At 34.9% G+C, this 27,576-nt stretch overlaps 3 protein-coding genes across 10 annotated transcripts; 1 reads left to right on the top strand and 2 right to left on the bottom strand.

Annotated features, from left to right (window-relative positions):
• Positions 1-2,411: 2,411 nt before the first annotated feature.
• LOC111007487 (UDP-glucose 6-dehydrogenase 1) lies at positions 2,412-5,902 on the top strand. 3 transcript variants are annotated; one of them, XM_022279873.2, is made up of 3 exons: positions 2,412-2,775; positions 3,526-3,605; positions 4,250-5,902. In XM_022279873.2, the coding sequence occupies exon 3, from the start codon at positions 4,266-4,268 to the stop codon at positions 5,706-5,708; it is 1,443 nt and encodes a 480-aa protein (XP_022135565.1). In that variant the 5' UTR covers positions 2,412-2,775; positions 3,526-3,605; positions 4,250-4,265; the 3' UTR covers positions 5,709-5,902. The 3 variants fall into 3 exon arrangements, with proteins under 3 accessions (XP_022135565.1, XP_022135564.1, XP_022135566.1); XM_022279872.2 differs by having other exon boundaries at positions 2,413-2,731; XM_022279874.2 differs by lacking the exons at positions 2,412-2,775; positions 3,526-3,605 and adding an exon at positions 3,648-3,804.
• On the bottom strand, positions 3,888-10,825 carry LOC111007488 (N-acetylglucosaminylphosphatidylinositol de-N-acetylase family protein). Of its 5 annotated transcripts, none has more exons than XR_002600991.2 (11): positions 10,603-10,825; positions 9,982-10,039; positions 9,271-9,341; positions 8,980-9,044; positions 8,609-8,653; positions 8,435-8,515; positions 8,225-8,292; positions 7,501-7,549; positions 6,969-7,126; positions 6,650-6,806; positions 3,888-5,715 (listed from the first exon to the last, which is right to left on the bottom strand). XR_002600991.2 is itself a non-coding variant. In XM_022279877.2 (11 exons), exons 2-11 carry the CDS (start codon positions 10,243-10,245, stop codon positions 6,740-6,742), a joined length of 771 nt encoding a protein of 256 aa, XP_022135569.1. In that variant the 5' UTR covers positions 10,246-10,256; positions 10,607-10,748; the 3' UTR covers positions 6,398-6,739. The 5 variants fall into 5 exon arrangements, 4 of the variants coding, with proteins under 4 accessions (XP_022135569.1, XP_022135568.1, XP_022135567.1 ...); XM_022279877.2 differs by lacking the exon at positions 3,888-5,715 and adding an exon at positions 10,137-10,256 and having other exon boundaries at positions 6,398-6,806; positions 10,607-10,748; XM_022279876.2 differs by lacking the exon at positions 3,888-5,715 and adding an exon at positions 10,137-10,256 and having other exon boundaries at positions 6,398-6,806; positions 10,603-10,744.
• A 1,109-nt stretch (positions 10,826-11,934) lies between these two features.
• On the bottom strand, positions 11,935-27,503 carry LOC111007026 (pre-mRNA-splicing factor ATP-dependent RNA helicase DEAH1). Of its 2 annotated transcripts, XM_088125457.1 has the most exons (29): positions 27,331-27,503; positions 26,145-26,355; positions 25,692-25,795; positions 25,439-25,575; positions 25,024-25,242; positions 24,861-24,935; positions 24,353-24,439; positions 23,622-23,655; positions 23,467-23,521; positions 21,816-21,875; positions 21,518-21,589; positions 20,922-20,985; positions 19,893-19,972; positions 19,529-19,596; positions 19,404-19,461; positions 19,126-19,183; positions 18,963-19,031; positions 18,583-18,651; positions 17,774-17,863; positions 17,399-17,485; positions 16,968-17,083; positions 16,806-16,872; positions 15,628-16,668; positions 15,265-15,327; positions 13,858-13,981; positions 12,943-13,043; positions 12,778-12,840; positions 12,613-12,685; positions 11,935-12,335 (listed from the first exon to the last, which is right to left on the bottom strand). In XM_088125457.1, the coding sequence occupies exons 3-29, from the start codon at positions 25,789-25,791 to the stop codon at positions 12,271-12,273; spliced, it is 3,195 nt and encodes a 1,064-aa protein (XP_087981583.1). In that variant the 5' UTR covers positions 25,792-25,795; positions 26,145-26,355; positions 27,331-27,503; the 3' UTR covers positions 11,935-12,270. The 2 variants fall into 2 exon arrangements, with proteins under 2 accessions (XP_087981583.1, XP_087981584.1); XM_088125458.1 differs by lacking the exons at positions 11,935-12,335; positions 12,613-12,685; positions 26,145-26,355 and having other exon boundaries at positions 12,839-13,043; positions 27,331-27,502.
• Between the last annotated feature and the right edge of the window lie 73 nt (positions 27,504-27,576).

Genomic DNA, 27,576 nt, shown 5'->3' with positions numbered 1-27,576 from the left:
GCTTCCAAGCAATTGACACATTTGAAACCGTCCCCCTAGCCCTCTCCTTGGTGGCTTCGTGCTGCCACGTGATTCTGTTGGTGGAATCAATACTTTGTTTATATATTTGATTTAAACGTTGACGATAGAAGGGTGAATTGAACAAGTGCATGGGACTAAATTGTGAGGCCCTCTTCAAATGACTCATCATCGCGTGAAACTCTTGTGAGTCGTATAGATTACTAGGACGATCTTTGGGAGCTCCCACGGGTTGTTCTTCCATGGAAACACTTTTTTTTTTTTTCCTTTTTTGGAGGCTTTCCTTCGCAATTGTAAAGCTTTTTGGAACTCTTTCTAATGGTTGGTTGTTGTTGTTCAACAGAAATATCTTGTTTTCTTTGGAATTTTAGAACACCGTTTTGTTTGTATTTGCTGGGTTTTTAATTGCTTGATTTTTTTTTTCTTTTGCTTGTTATTAACGTAAGAGTGTTGCATCTTCTATTAAAAATATATAAATTTTTCTTTGTTCTCAACGTCCATATAGCCTTCACGATTTGATGTGCAATCATTTAGACTTAATTAAGCCAAATAATTATAATTATATTTTATAATATGGATAATTTATTAGTTTTCTTCAACTGGTTAAAGTACCATTTCCAATTAAAAAATTGTAAGTTCGATTCCCCTGTGCTAAAAAAATTCCTTTCATTTTTATAGTTAAAAAAATACTTATTAAGTTAGTAATTATTTTGAAATTAAAGATAAAAGATAGGATAGTCTTTTGTACTAAAAAAAAGAGAGTTCTGCCCAACTAAGAAAGAATATACGTGGCAAAAATAAATAATCACATATAGCAAAATCGTGACTTCTATTTGAAAATAACTCTACAAAAATGGAAAAATGACGTGTATATTTTCAACTTGGCTGAGAAAAATAATACACCAACCTGAATATTATCTGAAAATATATAGCATTTATAGACATGTGAGCCCCAAAGTATTGGATCTAGTTGCATAAAAGGCCCATCAACTTGATAGTGGGCCTAATTAATATAATTCAATTGTAATCATATATGAAATTAAACCAGAAAAAAAAATGGTTAGCTTCGTTTTAATCTATATACTTTCAACATTCGTTTTGGTCTATGTACTATTAAAAAATAATTATTTTGATTTATATTTATAAAATTTTAACACAAATTCTATACGCAATAGAAATCATTTAATATAAAGTTACGACTACATTCAAGAAATGTATTGACTATAATGTTGTGTTGAAATTGTGAGCGGAAAAATGAGATTAAAAAATAAAATGAAGGGACCAAAATGATCACTTTTTAAAAGTATAGAGACCAAAATAGACATTTTGAAAATATAATAACCAAAATAAATAAAAGTTAAAAGTATAGGAACAAAAATAGTATTTTAAATTTAAACAAATCAATACTCTACAAAAATAAGTTATAATCTTACCTTGAGAAAAGAAAAAAAAATTCTTACCTAAATAAAAGATTGGTGAAAATATTTAAATGTCTCGTATTCTTCTAGTAAAACATGTAGAGTAGGGATTCGAACTCCTAACCTTTAATAAGATATAAGTACGTTAATTAATTGAGTTATGTTCAAGTTGGCTGCTCTCGCTCATACTAGTTGTAATAGTTAACTACTTAACATTACGTAATCGCTTGGACATTAGGTACCTTCAATCTTTAAATTAGACAACACTTTCATTTTAAAAAGAAGCATGCCACTTGGACTACATGCAAGAGAAAGAAGTCTCTCTAAGCTACACGTAAAAGACAAAAGGGAAAGGGAGTGTTTATGGAAAAATTTATACGAGAGTATCGTACTCCTTTATTTACCCTATAATTTTATATTTATGAATAATATCGGTGGATTGAATTTCATATCATTTTTAGTACAATACTAATGCGACAAACATTCTTGTATTTACGACTGATTCATTTAAAGTAATATTATAATATTAGAGTCTAAATCACTTTTTCTAAACAGAGTCTAGACTCTAGATCATGATAGGTGCATAATCCATAAGTGAAAAAATAAATCCTACTATTATTTTCAGTTAAAAAGTAGATTCACAATTATAATTTAACCTATGATCGGTTTAGAATTGCATCCTTAATATTGTAATTGTTGATGAGAAAGAACTATCTAAATATATCTATTTTTTAATACAAAAAATGTGAAGACGAGAGATTGCGACTTAAACAAGATGTCTTAACGACTAAACTATGTGTTTTTAGTACAACAATTTGAGATATAGGGAATCAAACCTCCAATCTCAAGAAGAGGAGTATATATCAATTATCGTTGAATTATGCTGATGTTGACCGTCTATTTATTTATAACTTAACCAATCTAAGATATTAATTATATCAATTAAATCTCCAAAGTTCAAAACGAACTCTTTAAAATTGCGTTATTTAAATTTTAAAAAAAAACGCTGTGGGCCCTCTCCGCCATAGTCAAGACAGAGCTCGCTCTGCAAAAAAAGTTGAAATCCATGTCCAAATGTGAAGCAGAAGGAGACTAAAGCGTTTATTCAAACTCCTCGTCGGTTATTCGTAACGCCATTGAATCACAACGTTACTGCAATGCCAAATCCCCTCTCTCTCTCTCTCCTCTCTCCTCTCTCCTCTCTTTCTCTCTCTAGCGTCTCAATTCAATAACCCCTTCGCAGTGCATTTCACGCTTCTTCCATCTTCCGCTGATTAACAGGGCCGAGTTCTAAGGTAGGGCAACACACCTTCAAATCGAAGCTTGATTTCTCTGAAATGTCGGTGTTTCTTCTGCCTCTTGATTTTCTTTAATGTTTTTCTACTCTGATTGCATGCGCCCGCCCGTCCATAGCTTTGATCTCACTCAAGGACTTTGAAATTGAAACCCCTCTCCCCGCCCCTTGTTTTCGAGCTTTCTTTCTTTTATATTCTAGAAACTGTGAACTTCCGCTGCTTAGTTGGATTTCTGCCCTTCATCATAGAGGAGTGTCGAACAAGCTTTTTCGCCGAGGGTTTTTCTCTTTTTTGAACATTTTATTACCGTTTTGCCTTGTTTTCAGAGGTGGATTACTGTTTAGAGGCTGAGACTTTTGAGTATGCTTCAAGAATTTGAATCATTCTTGGAATTTTTTTACACTTTCTTTCTATGTATTCGAAGGTTCGTACATAGCTTTAGGCCCAAGGTTTCTTCACTTTCCCGCTTAATTATTACCCATGAAATAGAGGTAAAGATTGCTTCATTCTTGACTTGATGTTTTCATTTCAATCTTGGTGAAACTCAAGGAAAATATCTGACAATTTCTACGTCTCAACCAACTAACAATTATGGATTGTATTTTTTTTTCTTTCTTTATAGATTTCTTTTTTACGATTCTTTAAGAAAACGAAAGGACTGCTTCTTTAGTGTGATGGATAATGGATATACCTTGGGAAACATGATTTTTGGTGGTTGACTTGTTGGTTGGTTCTTTTTTGAAATATAAAATTACAATCATTAATTGAATCCCCTTGTTTGTTACTTGCTGCAGAGTTGCGTTCTCGAACGTGTTGAACGTCCCTTTCAACCTTTCAAAATCTGACTTTGCTTTGCATAGTGAAAGTAGCACAGGTATAGATCTTAAGATGGAGGGGTCTTTGTTTTTTTTTTCCTTCCTTCTATGACTATTTAAGGAGGTTGTAGCACCTTATTTTCTTGTAGAAACTTGCTCTCTTTTGTTTCTAAGGCTCAGCTGGAGCTGATCTTTTACTCTACTGTTTTCTTTTCATCTTTTCCCTAGTCAACATAACCCTTTAAAGTTTTTTGAGAGGTACTATAATCTAATTGCGTTCTGCCTATCTAATTTGTAAGCATGTGCATAATTTTTTTTCATAGAACTTGCTTTGAAATAGATTTGCATTGAAGGACCTAGTTTGTTATTAACTTGTATGGTTCTTTTTCCCAGTATCGAAATTTCTGGCTCGTGGGTTGGATATCACCCGCATTAAAAGTTTGTCCTCATTGTGCACAATCTCTTATTACATGAAGTATGAATAAAGGGTCTAGAATATATGGGATAATTCTTGGTAAATTTACCTTAGCGTATAATTTCTTATTCTAGAATACGAGGTTTTGGCATGTTACTATCACTTGTTTGGTCAGTCTTAGGCCTTCAACTTCAACAACACCCCCCAACACACGCCCCAGAAATGGTTCTAGTTTGTTTTTTGACTGGTTTGATCAGTTTGGTTCTGGATTATTTTTCCTCCATTCAGGCTTCAACTGAGGAAAATGGTGAAGATCTGCTGCATTGGAGCTGGATACGTCGGTGGCCCTACAATGGCAGTAATAGCACTAAGATGCCCCTCAATTGAAGTTGCTGTTGTTGACATCTCTGTTTCCAAGATCTTAGCCTGGAACAGTGACCAGCTCCCTATTTATGAGCCTGGTCTTGATGAAGTAGTGAAGCAGTGCAGAGGAAAGAACCTCTTTTTCAGCACAGATGTTGAGAGGCACGTCTCAGAGGCTGACATAATCTTTGTTTCAGTTAATACTCCGACAAAAACTCGAGGCCTTGGAGCTGGCAAAGCTGCAGATCTCACATATTGGGAGAGTGCAGCCCGAATGATTGCAGATGTATCAAAATCAGATAAGATTGTTGTTGAGAAGTCAACTGTTCCAGTTAAAACAGCAGAGGCAATTGAAAAAATCCTTACCCACAATAGCAAGGGAATCAAATATCAAATTCTCTCAAATCCGGAGTTCCTTGCTGAGGGTACTGCAATTAAAGATTTATTTAACCCCGATCGGGTTCTCATTGGAGGGAGAGAAACTCCAGATGGCCTCAAGGCAATTCAGGCTTTGAAGAGTGTATATGCCCATTGGGTGCCTGAAGAAAGAATTCTCACCACCAACCTCTGGTCAGCAGAGTTATCAAAGTTAGCTGCCAATGCATTTTTGGCCCAGAGGATCTCATCTATCAATGCTATGTCAGCACTCTGTGAGGCGACTGGTGCGGATGTGACACAGGTCTCACATGCTGTTGGAAGAGATACTAGAATCGGACCCAAGTTCCTTAATGCGAGTGTTGGTTTTGGTGGATCGTGTTTCCAGAAGGACATTCTGAACTTGATTTATATTTGTGAATGCAATGGCTTGAATGAAGTTGCAAGCTACTGGAAACAAGTGATCAAGGTCAATGACTACCAAAAGAATCGATTTGTGAACCGGGTTGTCTCTTCAATGTTCAATACAGTTTCAGGCAAAAAGATAGCAATTCTCGGGTTCGCCTTCAAGAAGGATACAGGTGACACAAGGGAAACTCCTGCAATTGATGTCTGCAAGGGACTTTTGGGGGACAAGGCAAAACTGAGTATATATGATCCACAAGTAACTGAGGACCAGATTCAAAGGGATCTATCCATGAACAAGTTTGATTGGGACCATCCAATCCATCTGCAGCCAGTGAGCCCAACGGCAGTAAAGGAAGTCAGTTTTGCTTGGGACGTGTATGAGGCGACTAAGGATGCTCATGGAGTCTGCATTCTTACTGAATGGGATGAATTCAAGTCTCTCGATTTCCAAAGGATTTTTGACCAAATGCAGAAACCAGCATTTGTTTTTGATGGCAGGAATGTTGTTGATGTTGAGAAGCTGAGGGAGATTGGATTCATAGTGTATTCCATTGGAAAGCCACTGGATCCATGGCTCAAGGATATGCCTGTTATGGCATAGAAGTCGCCTGGAGATGAGAGATGGAGAACTCTAAGATTGATGATCAACCCTTTTTCTGATATTCATTGTTCTTAACTGCAAGTTGGTTCATTTTTTTATTACTGTATTTAGTTTAAACTTGGAACATTTGAATAAGTTTTACTCTGTTTTAATAGTTCTCTATACAATCATCAATCAAGTTTTATGTTGACAAATCCAAGTCTAAATCATGTGGTTTTTCTTCCTAAAGTTTAATTTCAAGGCAAATAGATATTTAACATTAAGGATAACCACAGGAGTTTTGATCCATAATGTGGAGTTAGATTCCCTCTCCTCACAAAATTTCAACATATATTTAGTATAATACCACCCAGTTTCTCACTCTTTATACTAATACTACTAATACTTAGATATTAGATATTGATTGGTCAATACACACTTTCTTATATTTTTCTGCTGACCACCAGTAAAAATTTGACAAATAGACTTTCAGAAAACAAAAATAAAACATATTTATTTTTGCATTTTACTCTCCTATTTGTCAAAAATTTAACGGTGGTCAACAAAAGAAGGGTGTCAATCGGTTAGCACTTAAGTATTAGTCATAGTCACTAGTAAAAATCTGGTATAAAACTATAAACTATACATTTCTCAACTGGAATTGTCAATCCCGCATTCCCAATTCGGTCTGTGGATTTCTAACAAACAAGTTGAAGTCAATGAATAAATGGGGCCTAAGTTTAGTTTCTAAAGATGAGTAACATCAGTGTGGTGAAGTTTTATACATCGAAAGCAAAATCATTAAAATTGCAACATGAACATAGCACATATGTAAATGATATCTACTCTTTTTTAAGCCGGAGATTAAAATCTCCACACCCCACTTTTGTTGTAATATAAAAAGAAAGAACGATCATTCAAACGCACCAGAAAAAGGGGAGAGACTCCAATTGAAACCTTACATGAAATCAAGCCATCCGAGTTCACAGTTCCCCCGAAGTAGATATCTGCAAAGTTGGTAACATCTTGTGGCATTATAACAGCAAGCACGGCTAATTAATTCTTTTGAGTGTGTTGACATAGGTATAACTGGAAAAGGTAACAAAGAGCTTGCGGAACCTGCCAGATCGAAGATGGGCAATTAGAAGACGGGTAAAGGATTTTCCCAGCCACCCAAAACCCGATTTCATTGCTAATGGAACCAAGTGAAACATGGTATTCAAAATGAAATGAGAGAACTCGTGTTCTGGCTCTCAAATAAAGATCACTACACATACATACCAAACCCATTGGCTTGAGTGCTGAGCCATTGCGAGGAAGCTTTTCTGGGGGCATTCATTTAATAAGCAATGCATCATTCCACTTGTATTCTCTTTGGATAACATAGATAACCAAATGTCGAATGGTCCACTATACTTGCGCAGTATATTGGTACTGACCTGGGAATAAGAATAAACAGGGAAAAGTTAGGTCATGGTTCAAAGTACCAATTAAATATAAACTGGAACACCTAAGACCTGAAGATAAATGGGTCATAGACACACAAACATGTTATAATAGACACCAAAATCCCTACTGACTAGATTAGGCAAGAATTACTCATGATTTGCTTAAAATATCTTTTGTCTGCTATTAAGCATAAAAAAATAGATATAATAACTGAACCCTGAACTTTAAAGCATTTACTAGTGGAAATGGAAACTTAAGTTAGGAAGAATAAAAATCCCGCAAATGAGGGATTCTAAACTCGAAGGTTAGCCAACCTTAAAAAGTGACTGAAGGAGAATTGAGTATGTAGAGAAGGAAAACTTACAAGTTCCCAGGCCTCAAAACTTTGTGGAACTTTATTAAGCAAGAAACTTCTGTTTACAGCATTGGAAAAAAAAAGTTAAAGATTTGTTACTAGAGAGAAGGAGAAATACATCATGATTACACTAGGCATGGAGTTGATAGTGAGAGCTCTCTTTTAATTTACAATAAGGTACACTAATATAAATATAAAGACATAAACATTACATTCATCTTCAACTCTCAATTTTTGGATAATATCCCATGACTGATTACTTCATTATAGCAGTCAAGCATGGGCAAGGTAACATTTTCTTCTGAGAAATAAATAAACTGTCCAGCTACAACCTACAACTAATATACATATATATAAAAACTGTTAAAACAGAAGCAAGAATGAATAAACTATTTTCCATTAGGGATTCAGCAAACAGAGCAGACAGAAACGTAAGTTAAGTCTTCATCAAAAGAAAAAAAAAATTTGCTAGTTTAAAAGTGATTCTAAATTACAGTGCAGAGAGTAGAGAACAGGGTTTGGGTTCACAAAATACGTAGACTTAGAAGCAATCAATCAAAAGGTTGGAATGGTTTAGGATAAAGAATAAAGATTGTGGAGAGAGCAACTTTTAGTTACTGTCATTTGATAGAACCCTCAAGTATATAATTCTCCAATTTCGATAAATGGACTAAGTATGAAAAGTTTTGACGTTAAAAAATATCCAATTTACAAAATTAAGAAGCTAGCTTACTGCACCCCATAGTGCACATCACGGTGATTACAGTGACCAGAAACTCCATAGCTATCAAAGGTAATAATCTGTTAAAAGCCATGAAAAGTGAAAGAACAGAACTTAGGACGTGTTAGATAGAAAATGAAATAAAATTCAGAACCAAAGCTGAACACAGAAATAATATCAAGATTGCGCCGGTAACCAAGTTAAATAAATCCAATAAATTACCGAGTCAATCCCATGGCTTGATATCTCCTGTTCAATAATCTTTGCCAGCAATTTATGATTCCACACTTTGCCAAAACCATCCTGATGGCATCACCATATTGGCTTGGATTCATCACATGCTATCTCAAATATTGACAGTGGAATTAAACTGAACCAGACACTTTTTAGTCAAACCTGCAAATCTGGATGGTCGAGGATCTTCACTTGATTGAGGGGAACCTAGATTTGAACAACAAAAGCAGACTAAATATAGAACCAGAAACCTAAGCGTGCACAAGATTTGAGGGTTTATGACAAGCAACTTTTAACCTCGTCTATATCCCAAAGCAATCCAAATAGGGGAAAAATTTTTCAAAAAGTTTTAGGCAAAACGCGACAACAAAGAATCTAATCTTCTCCTTCTTCTTCGTGTTTATTATTATTATTATTATTATTTTTTTTTTTTTTGGGGGGGGGGGGGGGAAAGAGGACCAACTTTCATGGAGAAGAAAGCCAGTATTCTAGATAACAGAAATTAAAAACTTCTATTTTAAGGCACAAAACACCTTAAGAATTGTGGAAGCTTTGTATAGTTCTTCTCTTCTGATGGTTCCCATCTCATCTGCATTACCTAAACAATCAACGAAGAACATAACAATAGAAACTAAGTACTCAAAAAAAGAAAGAAATAAAGAAAGAAAAGAAAGTAAGTGCTTGTTTGGAAGCTATTTTCAGAAACAATTTTCTATTTTTTAGAACAAAGTTCAATGAAAATATGTCTGAATAATTGTTTTTCAGAATTTGCTTTCCCTTGTTTTTTGAGTTTGTTGTGTTAGATGGCTGGTTCTCTAAAATACCAATTGACATGCACAGAATATGAAGATTATGCCCCCTTGATGTTAGGAAGTTTATTGTTGGAGAAAAAAACCTGCAGGGAGATAGAAGAACGGCATCAGGAGCTGTGAAATAAAAGGGGAGACAATTACATACACATTGAATAATAGAGAGAACCAAAATAAAATTGCACATTGTGACACAACATGGTGAACAGACCAAGTTAAGTTGATAGTTCACCTGCAGAAACTTCTAACCCATGGGGGCTACATAACGAGACCATCAACAACATTTTTACATTAATATTAGAAGGAAGGCATATGAACCCGATACAGGAAACATGGAGCCAATTCCAATGATTTAATGCACTTCAACAAATATTAACTAATTTTGAATTTTATGTTTATGAACATTATTTTATTGTTATAACAAATGTTCACGTATTAAATTTTAAGTCATAGTTGAATATTAGGTCTATGAGCATCTCAAATTCTGATCACATTTGCTGTTTTAACCAGAACCAGTGTATAAATGGAAGAAGTAATTACAGTAGCATTATCAATTCCAATTATCTGCAAAGAGAACTGCAGGAACTTTCTTTTTTGAAGGTAGAACTCAAAATATACGGTGGGCAATAAGATAGAACCTATGACCAAATTCATTAGAGCAAGATATAGACCCAGCAAGAAAAGTAAAGAAAAGTTGACAAATATGGAGACATCTAAAATGCTTACATAGACTCATCATCCGGATGGGCAACAACCAGCAAGACATTTCTCTTTTGAGTTCCATCTAAATGTCAACGGATAACAGATAGGAGAATTTTAGTTTTGAAGAAGAAAGAAATTTAGAACAAAAGAGAAAATTCAACAAAATAATCCATAATCACCACTATTTAAGAAAGCACTCCTAGAAGATGAGACTGATATATGAAGAATTTTGCATAATGAAGCAACCCAAATTACAACGAATGCAGTAATAACCAACAGCCAAGCCATCTAGGACTCCCCTGAAAACATTTACAGACAACTTTATTCGTTATTAACTGGAGAATGCAGAAAGAGAACCAAAAAAGATAAAATTCCATCAAATTCTAAACTTGAAAAGCCAAAACATTTCACAGTCAGTAGCCTACATACAGCTGATTAGCAACAAATTCCAGTCACATCCGAGTAAAATAACAGAAGAAAACGAAGATTAACACACAATTGGCAAAAACAGATTTAACAACTTTGTTTCAGGCGCGTAAAATTGATTGGAGACAGAAGAGAGTAAAATCAGAGTCGTCAAAATGCCCACCGCAAAAAATAAGTAAAAAAGAAGACATTAAACCACCATCATTATGATGAATATACCCACTATTTCCTTCCCTTCCTTCCCGGGAAAATTAGAGAGCATGAACCATGAGCTTTCTGCGACTACCGTCACTACAGATGAGAATTTCTCAACGATTTCAGGAGAAATTTTGGAATTTCTAATTGCAGGAGCTGGAAAGTGTGGGATCGAGAAGGCGACAGGATTCATATGGACGAATTAGAGGAAGCCATACGAGCATTTCTTCGACTTAAATTTTAATTTTTGAATATTATTCAAATACTATTTATATTCGTTTGAGTGTCTGTACTCTGAAACCCATCCTGTATACTGACCATTTCTAACCATTTATTTTATTTTTATCTAATTTCGTTCAATTATACTTTTACCAATATTAGATATATTTTTAATGTAGTTCTAACTCGTAAATTTGTATTAAAGATAAATTAATCACTTTTTTTACTATGCCGTTTTACAAACAAGAATTTTGGAAAATTAACGTAGGATGCTAAATTTTTAACCAATTAAGCCATCTTTATGAATAGTTTACAGATGGGTTTAATAACTAAAATATAATTTTAGTAAGTGCCTCTAAAATTTAGTAAACTTACATTAAATACAAGCTTAATTCTTAGTTTTTAAGATGGTATTTATTTAATCCCAAAACATTAAATAGTTTCAATTTGTTTTAAAATGTGAGTTGGGATTGACCGTTATTTTTCCTTTTTTAGTACATGTGGAGTGAAAATTCACAACCTTAATTGGAAATAGATGCCTTGTGGGGTGTAAATTCACAATCTTAATTGAAAATAGATGTCTTAATGAGTGAATTATGATCGGTTATTAATAACCGAATCGTGATATTGGCTAATTGAACGTGACAAAATACAGTAAAACATATAAAATAACATAAGTGGGGGCATATGGCTGAAATTTTATGCATAAAATAAAGTACTCTTTCACTGTACAACATTTTTACGTAGAGTGTTTTTGAGATTGAGAATGGTGTTTTTAAAAGAATATTTTTTGTACATTTTGTGTGGAGCTTCCCAACCAACCAATATTTACGACCATAAGGCACTCATAAGAAATCTTAGACAATTTTGTCTAAGCTCGTATCCTTCTAAGTGCAATTTAATTTTTCAATTGTGATGTATGTAATTTTGATTCTAGTAGATTTGACATTTCAATTTCATTTCTAACCTACTAAATAATTTTCATAATTTAAAAACTCATGGACACAAAATTGAAAGTTCTAAAGTATATTAGACATTTTAAAGTTTTAAAGATTTGTCAGATAAGATCGAAAGTTTTTAGAACTTTTAAAAATTTAGAGTCCGATTCAACACAATTAGAAAAATCCGACAATCAAATTTATAATTTAACCAATTTAATATTATGATATATAATCTAATATATATCTATATTATTCAAAATTATCTTTACACAGCTTTAGCATAAAGTTGTCAACATAATCATAGTTCAAACGGTCAGTATTCTACTCATTCTTTGATGTTGGTGATTCAAATCCTCACACCTACACTGTACATAAGTTACACGAGCCGAACCCGACAATTGTGATGGGCGATTCAGTTGGAAAGCTGCGGCTAGAGGTTGATACGGTACTGTAAAATTGAGTATTTAATTTCTACATGTCTTTGGTCTCGTTTGAATAAGCCACCAAATGGGTCCCTCCTAACTTTCTTCAGCTAACTAACAGCATTGCCAATTTCACTAGCACGACCTTCTCCGCGCGGCATCTTCTTTGAACTCACTATCAAACAACAACATTAAGCACAAAAGATATGAAATTTATAGCTCATCAAGTTGTTCCTCTCTCCTTTCAAATTCAGTCTTAGACTATCTTCATTAACTCAGGTTGTGAACAGTTAGAAGATGTTAATTGAATTGACAGATCATAGATAAATTGCTACAATTTTAAGGGTCCCATTTCATTTCTATCTGTATAATATCTTGCTATGTATTTCCTCGTTCTGAAAGATAATCTTATGTAAAGTTCAGACAGAGAGAGAGAGAGAGAGAGAGCATACAATCTTCCACGTCCTTGAGCTGGTAGAAATGTGGAGCAATTTCAACCAACCATTCAGGCTTCAATTCCGTTACCTGTGGATTCAATTGATTGATAACATATTAGTGCAAAAGAAGGAAGAAGATGAACTAAAATTGGTTAATTAGAGGGCAGAGAGTATTATCACCTGTCTCATATACTCCTTGGAGGTGCATACCAATTCATGGTATACAACCCATCTTGGAAGAACCTGAGGTGGTCAATCAAAAGAATGAAAACCATATAAGCTAGATTCTTCCTTTTGTGAAAGTGAGTTCTGCTGCCAAATTGGAGCTAAAAGAACACAGCTTACCTGAGCCAACCCTGAGCTAGGATGTATATGAACTGTCTGCGGATGCTTAATGGTCCGATACGAGCCATTCTTTTGCAACTTTCCAGAATGAGGGAAGTAACCTGGAAAACAATTTTAATCAAAAAAACTGTAGAACCCAATAGAGGAAGAAAACACTTTTTCAAGCATTAGTGAAACTCTGAGTTTCGACACAGCTCTAACACTATCTAGAAGACAATTCAGTTAAAATCAGTTAAACTTTCCAGCATTATTGAGAGAAAAGAAATGAAGATGAACCAAGATAGTTTCTTGAAGAACTCCCAACAGAATAACAAATAATTAAATACCTATAACCGACTTCCACATTAGTCCAAGTGAAATCCCTATAATATGATTTAGCAAACCAGATCAACGTACATCCTATTCTAATTCTACACAGGAAAAAATAGGTCTTCAATGTCGCACTATCTTCAAGACTTATTGTAGCACCATTGGAGGCAAAGGCACAAAATACACAGAATACAGCTGCTACAGTCGATGTGTAACCCAACTACAATGCAGTACAATTAGCCATTTTACACATTTGAATATGTCAATAAGCTTTGTCCAAAGCTGTGGACAAATTTTCAGTCTCTAATCCATAATATAACTTTTTAGTTTTAATATGTCAATAAGCTTTCAGCCTGCTGCTGTATGACAGATTTGATGGGTCAGCGTTAATAATTTACAAAACCTGTCTATTTAAAGGGAAACCAAACATATCAATCATTTATAACTTCGTACACTTTTTATTTCCTTATTCCAGTCACATTTCATGTTTCACGACTTCCATTAAGCTGTTTTATGCCAGAATTTAAAATAGTTTACACCGCTTAAAATGGCATTACAGAATTCAGAATACAAAAAAAATAGGAATAACTTCTAATAACCACTTACCAGATATTATTGTCTTCTTTATTGCATCTAAATCATTCAAATTTGAGGTTAGTTCGATTTCAACCCTTTCTAAGAGCCCCTCAAGTTGATCTCTGATATCTCTAGCACGTTTCATACTTCTAACCTAGTAAACACAAAGAATAATATATCAGCTCTGAGAATTATAAATTAACACATTCCTCAAAAAATAGAAATCCTAAACATCAAAGATAAATATTAGATGCTGTAGTCGTCACACATTAGTCTGTGTGTCGGAAATGGTAACAGCATATATTACTCCCCCACATCCCAAATAAATGATATAACTTGCTCTATAATGATTATCACTTTAAGCAGATGTCAGGAAGGACTTATCATCAGGTACCTAAGGATAAATATTCAGAAACAAGAAGTGTTGTTATGGCTTAGATTCTTTAGATGTTTTGGGATTGTTTGGGTCCGTTCCAGAGATTGTAGGGTGATGATGGAGGAAGTGTTGTTATTCCCCCTTTTCGTGTTTTCTTTGGCAAGCGGGTTTTCTGGCTACGTTATGGGGTATCAACAACAGGCAGTTTAGGGGGTGGAAAAAACTGCGGATTATATTTGGGACCTCATTCGGTTTAATACTTCCTTATGGAGTTCAGTCACTAAGGCCATTTGTAATTATCAGTTAGGTCCCATTCTTTTGGATTAGAGCCCGTTTCTTTAGGAGCTCCCTTTTGCAGGGCTGTTTTTTGTATGCCCTCCTTGTTTTGTATCTATTTTTCATTTCTCTCGATGAAAGTGCAGTTTCTTAAAAAAGTATATAGATATATATATATCTCTACGTGCATAATAATTCCTTTTGAAGATTTAAAGTTAGATGAACTTCAGAAAAAGATCCCTAGCTGTTGTTTGACTGCTTCGGCCAGCTGCCTCTGCCTCTGCCTCAAGCACGAAGAAAATATTGACACATCGCCCTTTTGCAACTAAATGTTCGTTTTTTATGATGAGAGAACTCGATATCTCTACGTGCCTCCCTAGAATGGTGGATGATTGGCTTCTTGAAGTGCTTCAGGGGTGGCTTTTTGAAGGAAAAGCTAAAATCTTTTGGAGTTGTACTGCTAGAACTTTTTTTTTTTTTTCTTGGAGCATTTGGAAGGAAAGAGACCAATGAGTTTTCAGCAACACGACACATCCTTTTGATATCTTTGTGAAAATGTATAAACTAATATGGTTTCTTGGTGTCTTAGTCATAGGAGATTATTTTGACATTACAGTTTAGCATTGATCTCTCACGATTGGAAATCTGTATTGCGTTAGTTCTTTAGAGCCTTGTCTCCAGGGATGTTTCTCTTATTTTGTTCAATACATTATGTTTCTTAAAAAGAAAAAAAAAAGTTAAAAAGATGAAGACAGTATAATTAGCTAAAGATTAGCTGAACCAACCTGGATGTAATTCTCGTAGCACCATTGTGTGGAGTAATTTGTTTCCCTCCAAGAGTTGTATACCTAAAATAATCAATTAAAAAAATTAAGGAAGCAAATAACAGTTCCATAATTAACAAATTTGGACATGAATTTTTTAAAACCTAACTTATTTTAGACCAAGTTCAGAAATTATATGCCAAACAAATGAATGGTCGCCTAAGAGAAAAGGCCCAATAAATGAAGAGTTTTATGATTATCATCAGTAATGAATGCGTTGGTTTTAGAAAAGGTTAAACAAGAAAATTTTAAAAATAGATAAATTAAAAATATAGTTTAAGAATGTAAAAGATACTTGGAAAAAAATTGCTCAAGAAATGAAACCTTCAGCAATGCGATGTGATCCCCAACATTCCCGGTGTGAAAATTCATTCGAGCATTGTCAGCATGAACTTGTTTATCCTTCGGACGATAAAAGATAGAATTGCCAATAGAAAGCATAGCTGCAATAGAAATGACCTCATCTGAACACTTGAACTTCTCAGAAGCAACCATCATCTTAGAAAGCATGGGATCTAGAGGAAACTCTGCCATCCGCCTACCCAATTTAGTCAATTCACCAAGTTTATTTAAAGCACCAAGTGCATAGAGCAGTTCCAAAGCTTTTAGCAATGCTTCAGATGGAGGTTGGTCCATAAAATCAAAATTTACCAAGTCATGAATACCAAGGCTCTTAAGTGTAAGCACAACATTAGCAAGGTTTGTTCTTTGTATTTCTGGTACTGTATTGTCTTCCATTTCATTGTAATAACTGTAAGCAGTATACAAACGAAAGCACATTCCAGGACCTGTTCGTCCAGAACGGCCTGCTCTCTGATTTGCTGATGCTTTCGAAATGGGACTCACTTGCAATGACTCCATCCCAGTCCTTGGGTTATAGGATTTTATTTTTGAAAAACCAGGATCGATAACATATTTTATCCCATCAATCGTCAATGATGTTTCTGCTATATTAGTTGCTAGGACAACTTTCCTTGCTCCTACAGGCGTGGGTTCAAATATCTTAGCCTGTAGCTCTGTTGGTAAGTTAGCATATATGGGGCAGATAATGAGTTCTGCAATTTTTGTGCCTAGTCCTCGAGTTCTGTGTTTCATTATTTCCTCAGCTGCTTCAATTTCTTCCTGACCAGTGAGAAACACCAATATATCTCCTGGAGGCTTTGTGACATGGATCTGAAGCGCGGTCACGATTGCTGCATCTAAATAGTCTGCTTCTGGCGCTTTTGTGAAGTGAATTTCTACAGGATATCGTCTACCAGGAATTTTAAATATTGGAGCTGAATCGAAGTAATCGCTGAACTTCTCAGCATCAAGTGTTGCACTAGAAATTAGTAACTTCAAATCAGGTCGAAACCTTGCAATATCCTATTAGACAAAAACACAAATAAAATTAGTAAAAACAACAACAATAATTGAGCTAACGGAAAGAAACAAGATACTAATAAACATAACATAAACTGCATCATGCATAAAATGAAATTATGGATGGAGATCCAGCTCACCTTCACTAAGCCAAACAGAACATCAGTTGATAATGTTCTTTCATGAGCCTCGTCCACCATTATCACACTAAAAAGGGTTTTAAAGAAGTTAGAAAATAGAATTATAATACAGACTAACTAATTTGGAGTATGAATAAACATCAAGCATGCAGTAAGGTGCACCTGTAGCTTGCAAGGTCCGGTTCACCAAGGAATTCTCGTAACAACATCCCATCTGTCATGTACTTTAAAACAGTCTTATCTGACGTACAATCCTCAAAACGTATTGAATAACCAACCTGAAAATATTAGGAAGAGAATTGAGCTAAGAGAAATAAATTAAGGGAATTCAAAGGAAGTATACAAGCACAATGTAACAGATACCACTGATAGCAATACCCGCGTTAAATAACAAACCAAAGGATAGGTTGCATAAATGTAAACACAAGTTAGAAAATGCAAAGAATGAAAAAAGAGTTGTTTGTTCCATCTTACACAATAAATAAGCTAATAAAGAGTATGATGTAAAACAAATTGCGTAATAAGATACACCACAATATCAAAATAACTCATAGAAGGGAGAAGGATTTAGTTTACAGTCTTAGCAGCATCACCTCGTGCCCAAGCTTGACACCCAGTTCTTGAGATACGCGGGCAGCAATGCTCATAGCAGCAACTCGACGTGGTTGTGTGCATCCAACCTTAAGATGATAGCAGGAAAATGAATTTTACATCTCAGGAAAACAGGAAGATTATGATAAATCATTCACCTGAGACTAATTACAAGCTCATGCAGCATTTTGTTTGCTCACAACAATGTGCAACTGACTCCTAAATCAAAACTAGAAGAGGAAATAGAAATCATTGACCATATCTTATGGCAACCAACAAGAGAATAATGTAAGAATTCCTACAAAAATATCCAAAACATCCAGGCTCTACTAAGTACAATAAATGAAATATATTATGGTGAGTATTGAAGGTTATACTTTTCCTCGCTTTGTGTACCCAGCTTCGTGAAGATATTGAGGTATCTGCGTAGTCTTTCCAGAACCAGTTTCACCAACAATTACAAGAACCTATAAAAGGAAGAAATCAGGCATTACAACAAAGTTACTTACATGCATGCAGACATTTGTCCAAAGATAATTAGATATTAAAAAATGCCTAAAATATTTCATTTCTTTTTTTTTTCTTTTTTGAGGGTTAAGAAACAAGTATTTCATTGATTATATGAAAAAAAGAAATTTAGTTCTTCATCTGCACCTTAATACTTAGTGAGTTTAAACACCATCAAAAGAACATGAAATGACACCCACCATGTGCACCAATTCTGTGAGCATCCTTTGCAACAAACAAGTGAAGACCTTGATCACATCTGAAAGAATTTTCAAGAAACCTTTTACTTATGTGGGCCACTCCTTCCTTAGTTGAAGATTTTTCGCTCTAGCTCTCATTATCCACCTCAGGAAGCAACCTAAGATCATGCTTCTGTATAGTGTTTCCCATTTAACTACTTCAGGAGGATTAATGTGACTGGGAGATATACAAGATTGACATAGGATGAAACTTTTATGAGCTTGGATCAATAGAACCCTGTGGCGTCTGCTTTCTAAAGGAGTTAGCCGTTGTTTTATTCTTTAGTTAGAGTTCGAGAGCTCCCAATTTTTAGGTTAGTATGGAACCATGTAATCTTCCCCTCGTCTATATTTTTTTTTTTTTTTGTGAAAAGTGGTGAACATAAACGAAAATGTTTGAACAGACTGCAATTTTCATCCACTCGAAACAAGAAACCCACCTGATAATCATTGACAGCTTGGAGTAACTGATCACGATACGGATAGATTGGCAGTGTTTTCCTCTCCTCCTAGGCAAAAAGAATACAAAATCTCACTCAGTTGTAAGTGGATAGTAAACACGAACAAAGATTATTAAAAGTAAAAAATATCATATCTTGTTAAAAAGAGACTGGTTGACACAAAGTTTCAACCAGAAATTAATGTTTATGATTGGCACAGGCGCAGCCTGATCATCATCACAAGAAAAAGTATCCCCTTCCAATTCATCTTGAATAAACTCTATCCAATCTGTTTATACGAAGACTTAATAACTATGAATATTAAACTTTCTGTTCATATGAATACAAACTTGATGCGATAGAGTAATCAAAATGGAAACCTGCAGCTTCTCCAAAGCTGATTTAGCCTTGGACTTCTCCAGTGATTCAGTCTCCCGTTCATCAACAAACTGCCAAGAATGAATGAAGGTAGCATGAAATAAACAAGATTTTTACTACAGTACCACAACTCCATGCCATAACTATTGAAGTTTTAAGCCACACCTCATCACCTTCCATAACTGATGCCTTAATAAACTCAATCTGATCCTCAAATACAAACCTAAAACAAAAGGATTCAGGAAATGGTTCATTTTCTCTATATACAAGAGATAAATAAATTTTAAAAGATTAAATAAAAATATTATATAATAGACAATGGCAACCACCTCGTATCAACAATGAGCAGTAAAATACAACCAAGGATAGTAGAGTAGTAGTAACATAATCTAACTAAATATCATAGACATAAAAGGAAAATTTCAGAACCATAAAATACTTACTGATAGTCATCTGATGATTGCTTTTTATTTTTGGAACCAAATTTCATTGTTGCTTTCCCTGAAGGATAATTGTGTTAGAATCTGAACGAAGAACATTGCTAGAACCTCAGAGAAGTGGCACTTACCTATTTGGTGTTCCTCCCAAGCCTCTTGTTCTGCAAATGGGTTCATTTTATCTGCAGTGCCTGAATCCCTGCAAGGGTAGTAATATTTCAAATATTTTGACAAAGAAAAACAAGATGTATCGACAGAGACCAACAATAAGGTATTTAATGTGACAATTTCACTGTTCTTGTTGGGCATCCTTATCTAATTTTTTTTACAATTATACTCCGTTTGTAGTTAACTCAAATTGGAGCGGTTTCTTGTAAGCTCATTTTGGGAAGGATTATAGCTTTTTGGTTGTATCTTTTCACACCATATGTTTCAACACTTCTAACTAAAAAAAAAAAAAAGTTTAAGCATTGTTCTTCCAAGAGTTCAACTAACCTATACCGCTGCATTGCCACAGCAAACCTCTTATCCTGATTAACACCCCCTTCCTGATCATAAGCTTCAGGCATCCTGTACTGCACTCCAATATAGTGAAATATGTAATTAATCAATAAATGATGTATCATAGTAGCAAAAATCAATTGCTTTCTTGTAGATACAATAGGGTTTTCTTTTATCATGAAAAAAAAAAAAAGATGGAAGAATTGGATGTCTACTACTCCTTCCCTTTGTATATCTTTCATGGATATTCAATGTTCTTTTTCCAACTGAAAACGGAAATAAAAAGGAGAATGATTCGCACACAAGTTATTAGAATGAATATTCACCAATCACGACATAAAAAATGAAAGAATGTATCCAATGGAAGATAACTTCCTCTTTTTTAAAATTAAAGGAAAAAAAACAAGGAAATTCTTTATATATTCAAATTCAAACAAGTAAAAGGACTTTCATAAGAGAAAAAATTAAATAAATACAAGGGTGGATAAGAAATTATATTTTGCAGTTTTTTTTTTTTGACAGTGCTAACACTACTTTTAAAAGGGTTATTTCTCTTGGTATTTGTGCCTCACCTCACTTGAGGTTCCCACCTCCAAAATCTTGTGTACCTCAGTGCATCTTACACTTTAAAGAAAAACTAGGACCAAAAATCAATATCAAATAAACGCTAGAGCCAAAGCATTAGAAATGTCACATGTTTGACACAAATAATGACCATAGCCCCAACAATCCAAAAAACCAAACCACCCAAAGAACTTGGCTATTCTGTTGAAATCACTTGCCTGCATCTCTACCAAGGTTATTTTGCTAGAAACATTGGCAGACTCAACCAATTTAAGGAAAAAATGAACACACACAAAGATTAAAGAAAAGAAGCAAGGGGAAAAAATCAATATCAAATAAACGCTAGAGCCCAAGCATTAGGAATATCACATGTTTTGACACAAAGACCATGGTCCCAAGCATTAAAGGTATAACCTAATCGATATCATCAAAGAAAGAAAGAAAGATCAAAGATATAACCTCATCGATGTCATCGGCCTCATCCGTCCGCTTCTTCACAAGCTCATATATTTCCTTCTTATACCTGGAAACAACAAACAAAATATAGCACAAGGTTTCATTCTCATATACCTATTTCAAGCAAAGTCCTACCTTTTTTAGCTAGTACAGAGATAAATATCCTGACAGTCATATGAGAAATTAAATATCCAAAAATTTCCAAAGTGAATGGGAACTAAAGAACAATTCTTGTATCTTTTTCATTATTCTCAATGAAAGTATTGTTTCGTATAAAAAAAATGAATAATAGGGTTCAGTACAGCAAAGAAAAAAGCTAATTATCATAAAATATTGATCTGACCTTACATGACTTGTTTTGCAATCTAAAAAATGATCTTAACAGATTGGATTACTTAAAAGATTTCTTTCATGACCACCAGTAAGAGCACACCAGATTACATAAAGAGGCGTAGACATCCCCATCAGATCCTATATAGTAAAAAGATTGGAGAAACTTTGTATATTTCATACCATTAATGAAATATCAGTGTCTTTAAAGAAAGAGAAATACTAGTTTCTTACCAAAAAAAAATACCAGCAAGAAAGTACACTCTTACCTTAGTTCCCGGTATTCTGCTTCAGTAAGCTTCACACCTTCAAAAAGATATTGCTCATCTTCTATATCATCTCTGGTATAGATCATCAAGAAATTCGAGAAAACAAAGGAAAGATGAGGTGACTACATAGAGAGAGAAAAATGACATCATGAATATGAAAAACAAAATAAGTTGAGAGAACTATTTAACATCTTTTCAATTCCTTGGATGGAAAATTGCACTCCATCGAAATAAAATAAAATAAAATAAAAACCCACAATGATAAACAACTGTACCAATTGAATGTGTTCTATTATACCTGATTTCTTCCAGTTTCTTCTCCTCCCTTTTCTTTAAATACTCCTGTCTTGAGACTTTCCTGAAACAGTAAGGAATATTAGAGGATAAGTATCTAAAATTTCATAATCAATGAGATTTAGAAATTATAACTAATGTATTTACATAATTACACACGTAATTCCTAATTCTTTACATATTTAATGCAACGAGTCTTTCTCTGTGTTTTTATAACAAACATGTTGAAATCCTAACAAAGCCTCTTTAAGAGTATATTAGTCCCAGAAGGGTAATCGGCAAACATATTGGATTTAGAAACTAAAAGGTTGAGGAACTTAGCGTTTGCAGCTAAATGGGTCTGTGCAGATTCTAAATTGGAAGAAGACTCTCTTTGATATTTTGTCGAGAGTATGAAATTTGAAAGGCAGAATGACTAATTCTGTAATTCAGAAGGTCCAAGAAATTAGAGAAGCAGAACACCCTGAAACTTAACACTACAAGCTGCTTCTTCACACTTGCGGCAAATTTGATCCGTTAAATGAGTGTAATATCTAACCATCATGGGATGGCTCAAGTGGTCAATGAGGGCCAATGTAAATAGCAAAAGACTTAGAGGGAATGAGTTCAAACCATGGTGGCCACCTATCTAGGATTTAATATCCTACGAGTTTCCTTGTCAACCAAATGTAGTAGGGTCAGACGGTTGGCCCGTGAATAGTCGAGGTGCGCGCAAGCTGGCCCAGACACACGGATATCAAAAAAAAAAGTGTAATATCTCCTTCTGGTTTGATCATCGGCTTCTGGATGTTCTCCAGAAGACAAACTCCTGTGTTGTTCCAAATTCTGATTATCTTTTTTTCTGATAAGAAACAACAGACGTATTATTTATTTTATTTTATTTTATAACCGGGAGTCGAAGCTTCGTTTTCGCGCCCAGAAACAAGAGATGTATTGAAGATCAAAAGGGGAACAACCTAAGGGCAGCAGGATCAAATTTCTGATTCTTAAAATTTAGTTATTAAAAACTGTTTGACTTGTCAAATGATAGGTGGACCTTGCTCTTCAAAGGCACCTTTTAACAATAGGGAGGTTTAATATGAATGGAGCCTCCTCTCATTGTTCTCCAAAACATTGGGTTGACTATATTGATAAGGATTATATTCCTTGGCATTCAGATATTTCTGGGTCTTATTCTTCTAAATCTCTTTAAAGTTACTTAACAACCACCAGGGAGCAGCATCACATTATCCCTCCCATCCGTGTAAGGTGCTTTGGGGCTCATAATTTCTATAATGGTCAAAGTATAACTTTGAATGGAAGCAAACCCTTTATCATTGGTTGCAAAAGAAAGAATATAAAGAAGAATCAGAAGCCTCAACAGTAGAAGTTCGAAAAACTGCCATAGAAGATGGCAATAAATTTTGTTAGTGTTCAAGTTTCCTCCCAAATACAAGATTTCTCCAAGATTATCCTATTATTTCACTCCAAACTAGCTCCCATAGTAAGGAGACTGCATTCATTCAAATGATGTTTGGGTACCTTCTAACTTGTGGCCACCAAATCAACTATTTCACATACTCATTAAATTTTCTGTACAAATGAAGAGTTGACCCCAAGAGAATAAGGAAGGCAAAACCATAAGAAATGTAAAAGTGAAGTTAGCAATAGTAAACCTCAAAGTATCAATTCCGTCATTCTCCAAAGCTTTTGATCTCCGAATTGCCTCGTCTGTTTAACATTAAATGCATGAGGATGATAGTGTAAGCTGAAGAAAAGTGCAAACCATTTCACATATTATAATACATTGATTAAGACTAAAATCAGTTACCTTCCTCCTTCCTACTCAATTTCGGCTCTGTTAACTGTCAAAGAAAACTAGGATTAGAACAAGAAACAATGAAATTCTAAGGACATTGCTCCATGTCGTAGAGTGAGATGGTAGTAAAAGATAGGATCCAATAACACCGTGCTCAACCTTGATATGTACAAAATGAAGGATACTTTTTTTTTTAATGAGAAACAAAGCTTCCATTGAGAAACATTTAGGGAAACAAAAGGGCATACCAAGAAACATCCCAACAAGAGGAGCCAAGACAAGATTAACCATATAAAAAAGGGATCTAATCCAAAAGAATAAGACCTAAGGGTAAGATAGCAAACCTTAGATATCAAACATGACGGCTCATTGATTGTACATGTTTCAACTATCATATTTACATCATACATTAAGATTGTTAACATAAATCAATCAGTTCAAGCTGACTGGGTCCACTAATCCAACCAGCCAATGCATTAATTCAACCATACAAAAAAAAGAATATATGAAACTCAACTTCATCAATGTATGAAGTTTGCAAAAAGAGTATAACTCCTAAGGTCTTTTCAGGGGTGGGGCGGCTGTAAGGTTTGTCATAAGATTCGTAGTTTCATGTTTTATTTGGTTCAATTCTAAACTTTACTTGTAACTTTTTTTCTTGTTTCAAAAAATCTAAAACAAGAAATAATGAATCCTTTTCAAAAGAGGGGGAAAGAAGATATAGCAATTTCATACAAGTATACCTTTCGGGTTCCTGCAGCATCCCGTTCTCTTATATTTTGCTCTAATTGCTCCCTCTCCCTTTGATCACGCAATCTCTCTTCCTCAGACTGCATTTCAGTTTAAACATGATGTTATGAGAGCTGCGGGAACTACATGACTTCTGTTAGTAAACTTGTTCCACTGTATAAGTCTTTATCCAAGTAATAGATATAGATACATCCAAGTATTAAAGAAACTACTTATCAAACTCAATGGTGATGGAACCATTTTCCAAGTGAGACACACATTTCATAAAAAATATGATGCGCATATCTGTACTTTCATGCATGTGCTTCAATAGCAGCCATTATTCAGTATTTGACGGTAATATAAAAGAATTGGATAACAGCAAATAACTTCAACGTGGATTTTTAAACAAAATAAAATAAAAACGTGAAAATAGACAAAGTTTTCGACATCTGGCTCCTATGGTTTTTAAGCATTTGACACTACTAATTAAGAGAGTCTCAAATAAGCTCAAACGTATACCTCATAGCCATCATCATCTTCAGAACTAGTAGTCCGTCTTCTAACCTGTCTATCTTCTCTTTCAAGAACACTTTCCTGCAGCATCTCGTCGAGTCAGTGAAAAATTAACCCACTTAAAAGAAGAAAATATATATATTCCATATCTTCAACATAAAACGAATACCTTGTTATCATCTTCATCTTCTTGATGTTCGCTTTTCTTCCTAAACCGCTTTTTGTGATTCTCCACTTCTCGAGGTGTAGAAGCCATGCCAGCAGAAAATTTATCACCGTTGCCTCCTTTTTCTTCAACATCATCTTCATCATCATCCGCATCCAGTAGTGCATATGTCTTTTGCTTCCTTGCCAAAATTGCAGCTTCTCTCTCTTGCTTCTGATAAAGCTGATGTGGGAGAGGCAGGATAAAAGAAATGATATTAGAGGACATGACTGGAGGAAAACAATTAAGCAACTCAATGTAAAGAACAGCAGCAAATGCAATACATGAAGGGAGGCATGGAACAGAAAAGGCATGAAAAAACACTTAAAAAATATGAATCGCATTGTAATAGTAAACAAAATTCCAACTAAAATATTACATTTAAACCAGATGATTTCTTGCGTGGCACTCTAGAGAACATTTCTTCAGCAAAAGCCAACGTTTCATTGGAAGATGGCAAGCCAAAATCTACCACCAACTTGCTCACTACATCAGCAGGTGATGCTGCTTGTTTGGCTGCAATAGAATTGTCAACGTCAAAAGCACACCATAAAAACCATATCTTTTTACAACAGGATTGAAATACTGAAGGGCATGTAAAAATTAATAAGTTAAAAACAGGAGAAACGTACATAGTCCAATCATATACTGCACAACGGTTGGCTGAGAAAAACCAAGCAGTGACATTAACTGATCAGAAATCCATGTCTTCATGTCATTTTCTCCCCCCATCTCCCTGAAATTAAGTTCGGTAATAGTTAGACCAAATGACATATTATGTGTTAATTTTGAGAAATTCATAAATAACAATAATAATAACAATCCAACTCTAAGAAACAACAGAAAATAAATTTAAACTGGTAACAAGAAGCGCATTTTTTATGAGAAACAAAACTTTGTTAAGAGAACGGAAAAAATACACGGGAAACCCCACTACAAATGGGGTTTGTAGAAAGGAACCAAACTATAAATTATAAAACAAAACAAAAAAAAAGGCTCATAATGTCAAGAATAAGGGATTATTTATGAAGATAATTTGAAAACTCATTCGTCACATACGCCCAAAGAGATACATTAAATCTCACCATAGACCACACGTCCCCAAGCATTTCCAGCCCCTCGAAAGATTCTCTAATTTTACCCAAGCCACATATTCAACAAATTTGCAGAAAAGGTCGCGTACCAAAGTGCTTATCCCTTGTCCCCAAATAGCATATGCAGGTAGAACAATACCTCCTCCAATATCAAGCAACACGAATGATTCCAGGACAAAAGCACGCCAAAAGTCTCCAACAGCTTATACCAAATTGAAAAGGCAAATTTGCACCCCCATAGAACTTAGAAACTTAGGCACGGGCAACAACAACAAAAACAAAAATAAAAAATAAAAAAAGATCAATGAATTAATTAATAGTGTTAGTCCTCTCGTCTAAGACTGTGAAGCAAACAATACAACCTTGTCGGGGTTCTGACATTCCAAAGTGAAGAAAACAGAGAGTAAAAAAAGGTGAGAGTCGCGCAACAAATTTGAGTCCCATGAGAAACTATACCCAACCCCGGAACAATAGTGAAATCCAGCCAACAAAAAGGGTAAAGAAGAAACATACAAAAAATCCCTATCGAACCACAAATACCCAAAACGAAATTATATGAAATAAAATGTCGATACCAGATGAGGATATAAGCCATAATGGCAGACTTCGAGAAAGAAATATGACTCGTTTGCCCCTTGGGAGGCAAATGGGACAACCCCACACCTCACCTAACAGTCCTTCCAAAAGCGAGCAACCGTACCAAATTTCATAAACTTAGAAAATTATAGAATACCTGATGAGATAACATTTCGAGGGTTTCTAGATAAACCCACAATATGAGAACCATCTGGCTAGGTGATTAACCATATTTGCTCATTATAGTCCTATGCTACCAAGGATTCGACTCCGAATAGAATCGTTGCAACCACTTTGCTATAAGGTCCGCATTATGAAATCTGAATTCCCCCAACCTATAGCACCCAACTTAACCAGTCACAAGACGACCTCACCACCTAATAAAATGATAAACTTCATCCTCTATGGCATTCTCCCACCAAAAATCCTCGTTTGCCACCCTTGAACTGACAAAGGAAGGGATCTTAAACAACGAAATGAAGTGAGCAATAATGCCATTGAATACTAACTGGCTGAATTTGAGGAGCTTGTTCTGAGAGAGAACCATTAATTGGAGCCAGAAAGCAAAGATTGAGTGTGTCAGAGAGGGCGATTGTAATACCTCCTATTTTCGCCCGCCGCAACTTCAGTCGCCGCAAGTCTCCGTCGCCGGCCGCAAGCCTCGGTCCGGCCTTGCGCGTTCTGGTATGGCTATCAGTCGCAAGCTTCGGTTTGGAGGTTTGGGCAAGTTTCAGAGCAAATCCCCGGAGGAAGGAGAAATCGCAATAGTATTTTGTTCTGTGTCTTTTAAACTGGAAAAATTGCATTTGTACCCCTAATTAAAATTACGTTTGCAATTTTCCAAAAT

The sequence above is a fragment of the Momordica charantia genome (genome assembly GCF_013281855.1).
Source record: "Momordica charantia cultivar OHB3-1 chromosome 6 unlocalized genomic scaffold, Mcharantia_2.0 BLBB01000006.1, whole genome shotgun sequence".
Taxonomy (NCBI): domain Eukaryota; kingdom Viridiplantae; phylum Streptophyta; class Magnoliopsida; order Cucurbitales; family Cucurbitaceae; genus Momordica; species Momordica charantia.
Note: the sequence above shows the minus strand (reverse complement) of the source record. Positions and strands in the feature narration are given on the sequence as shown.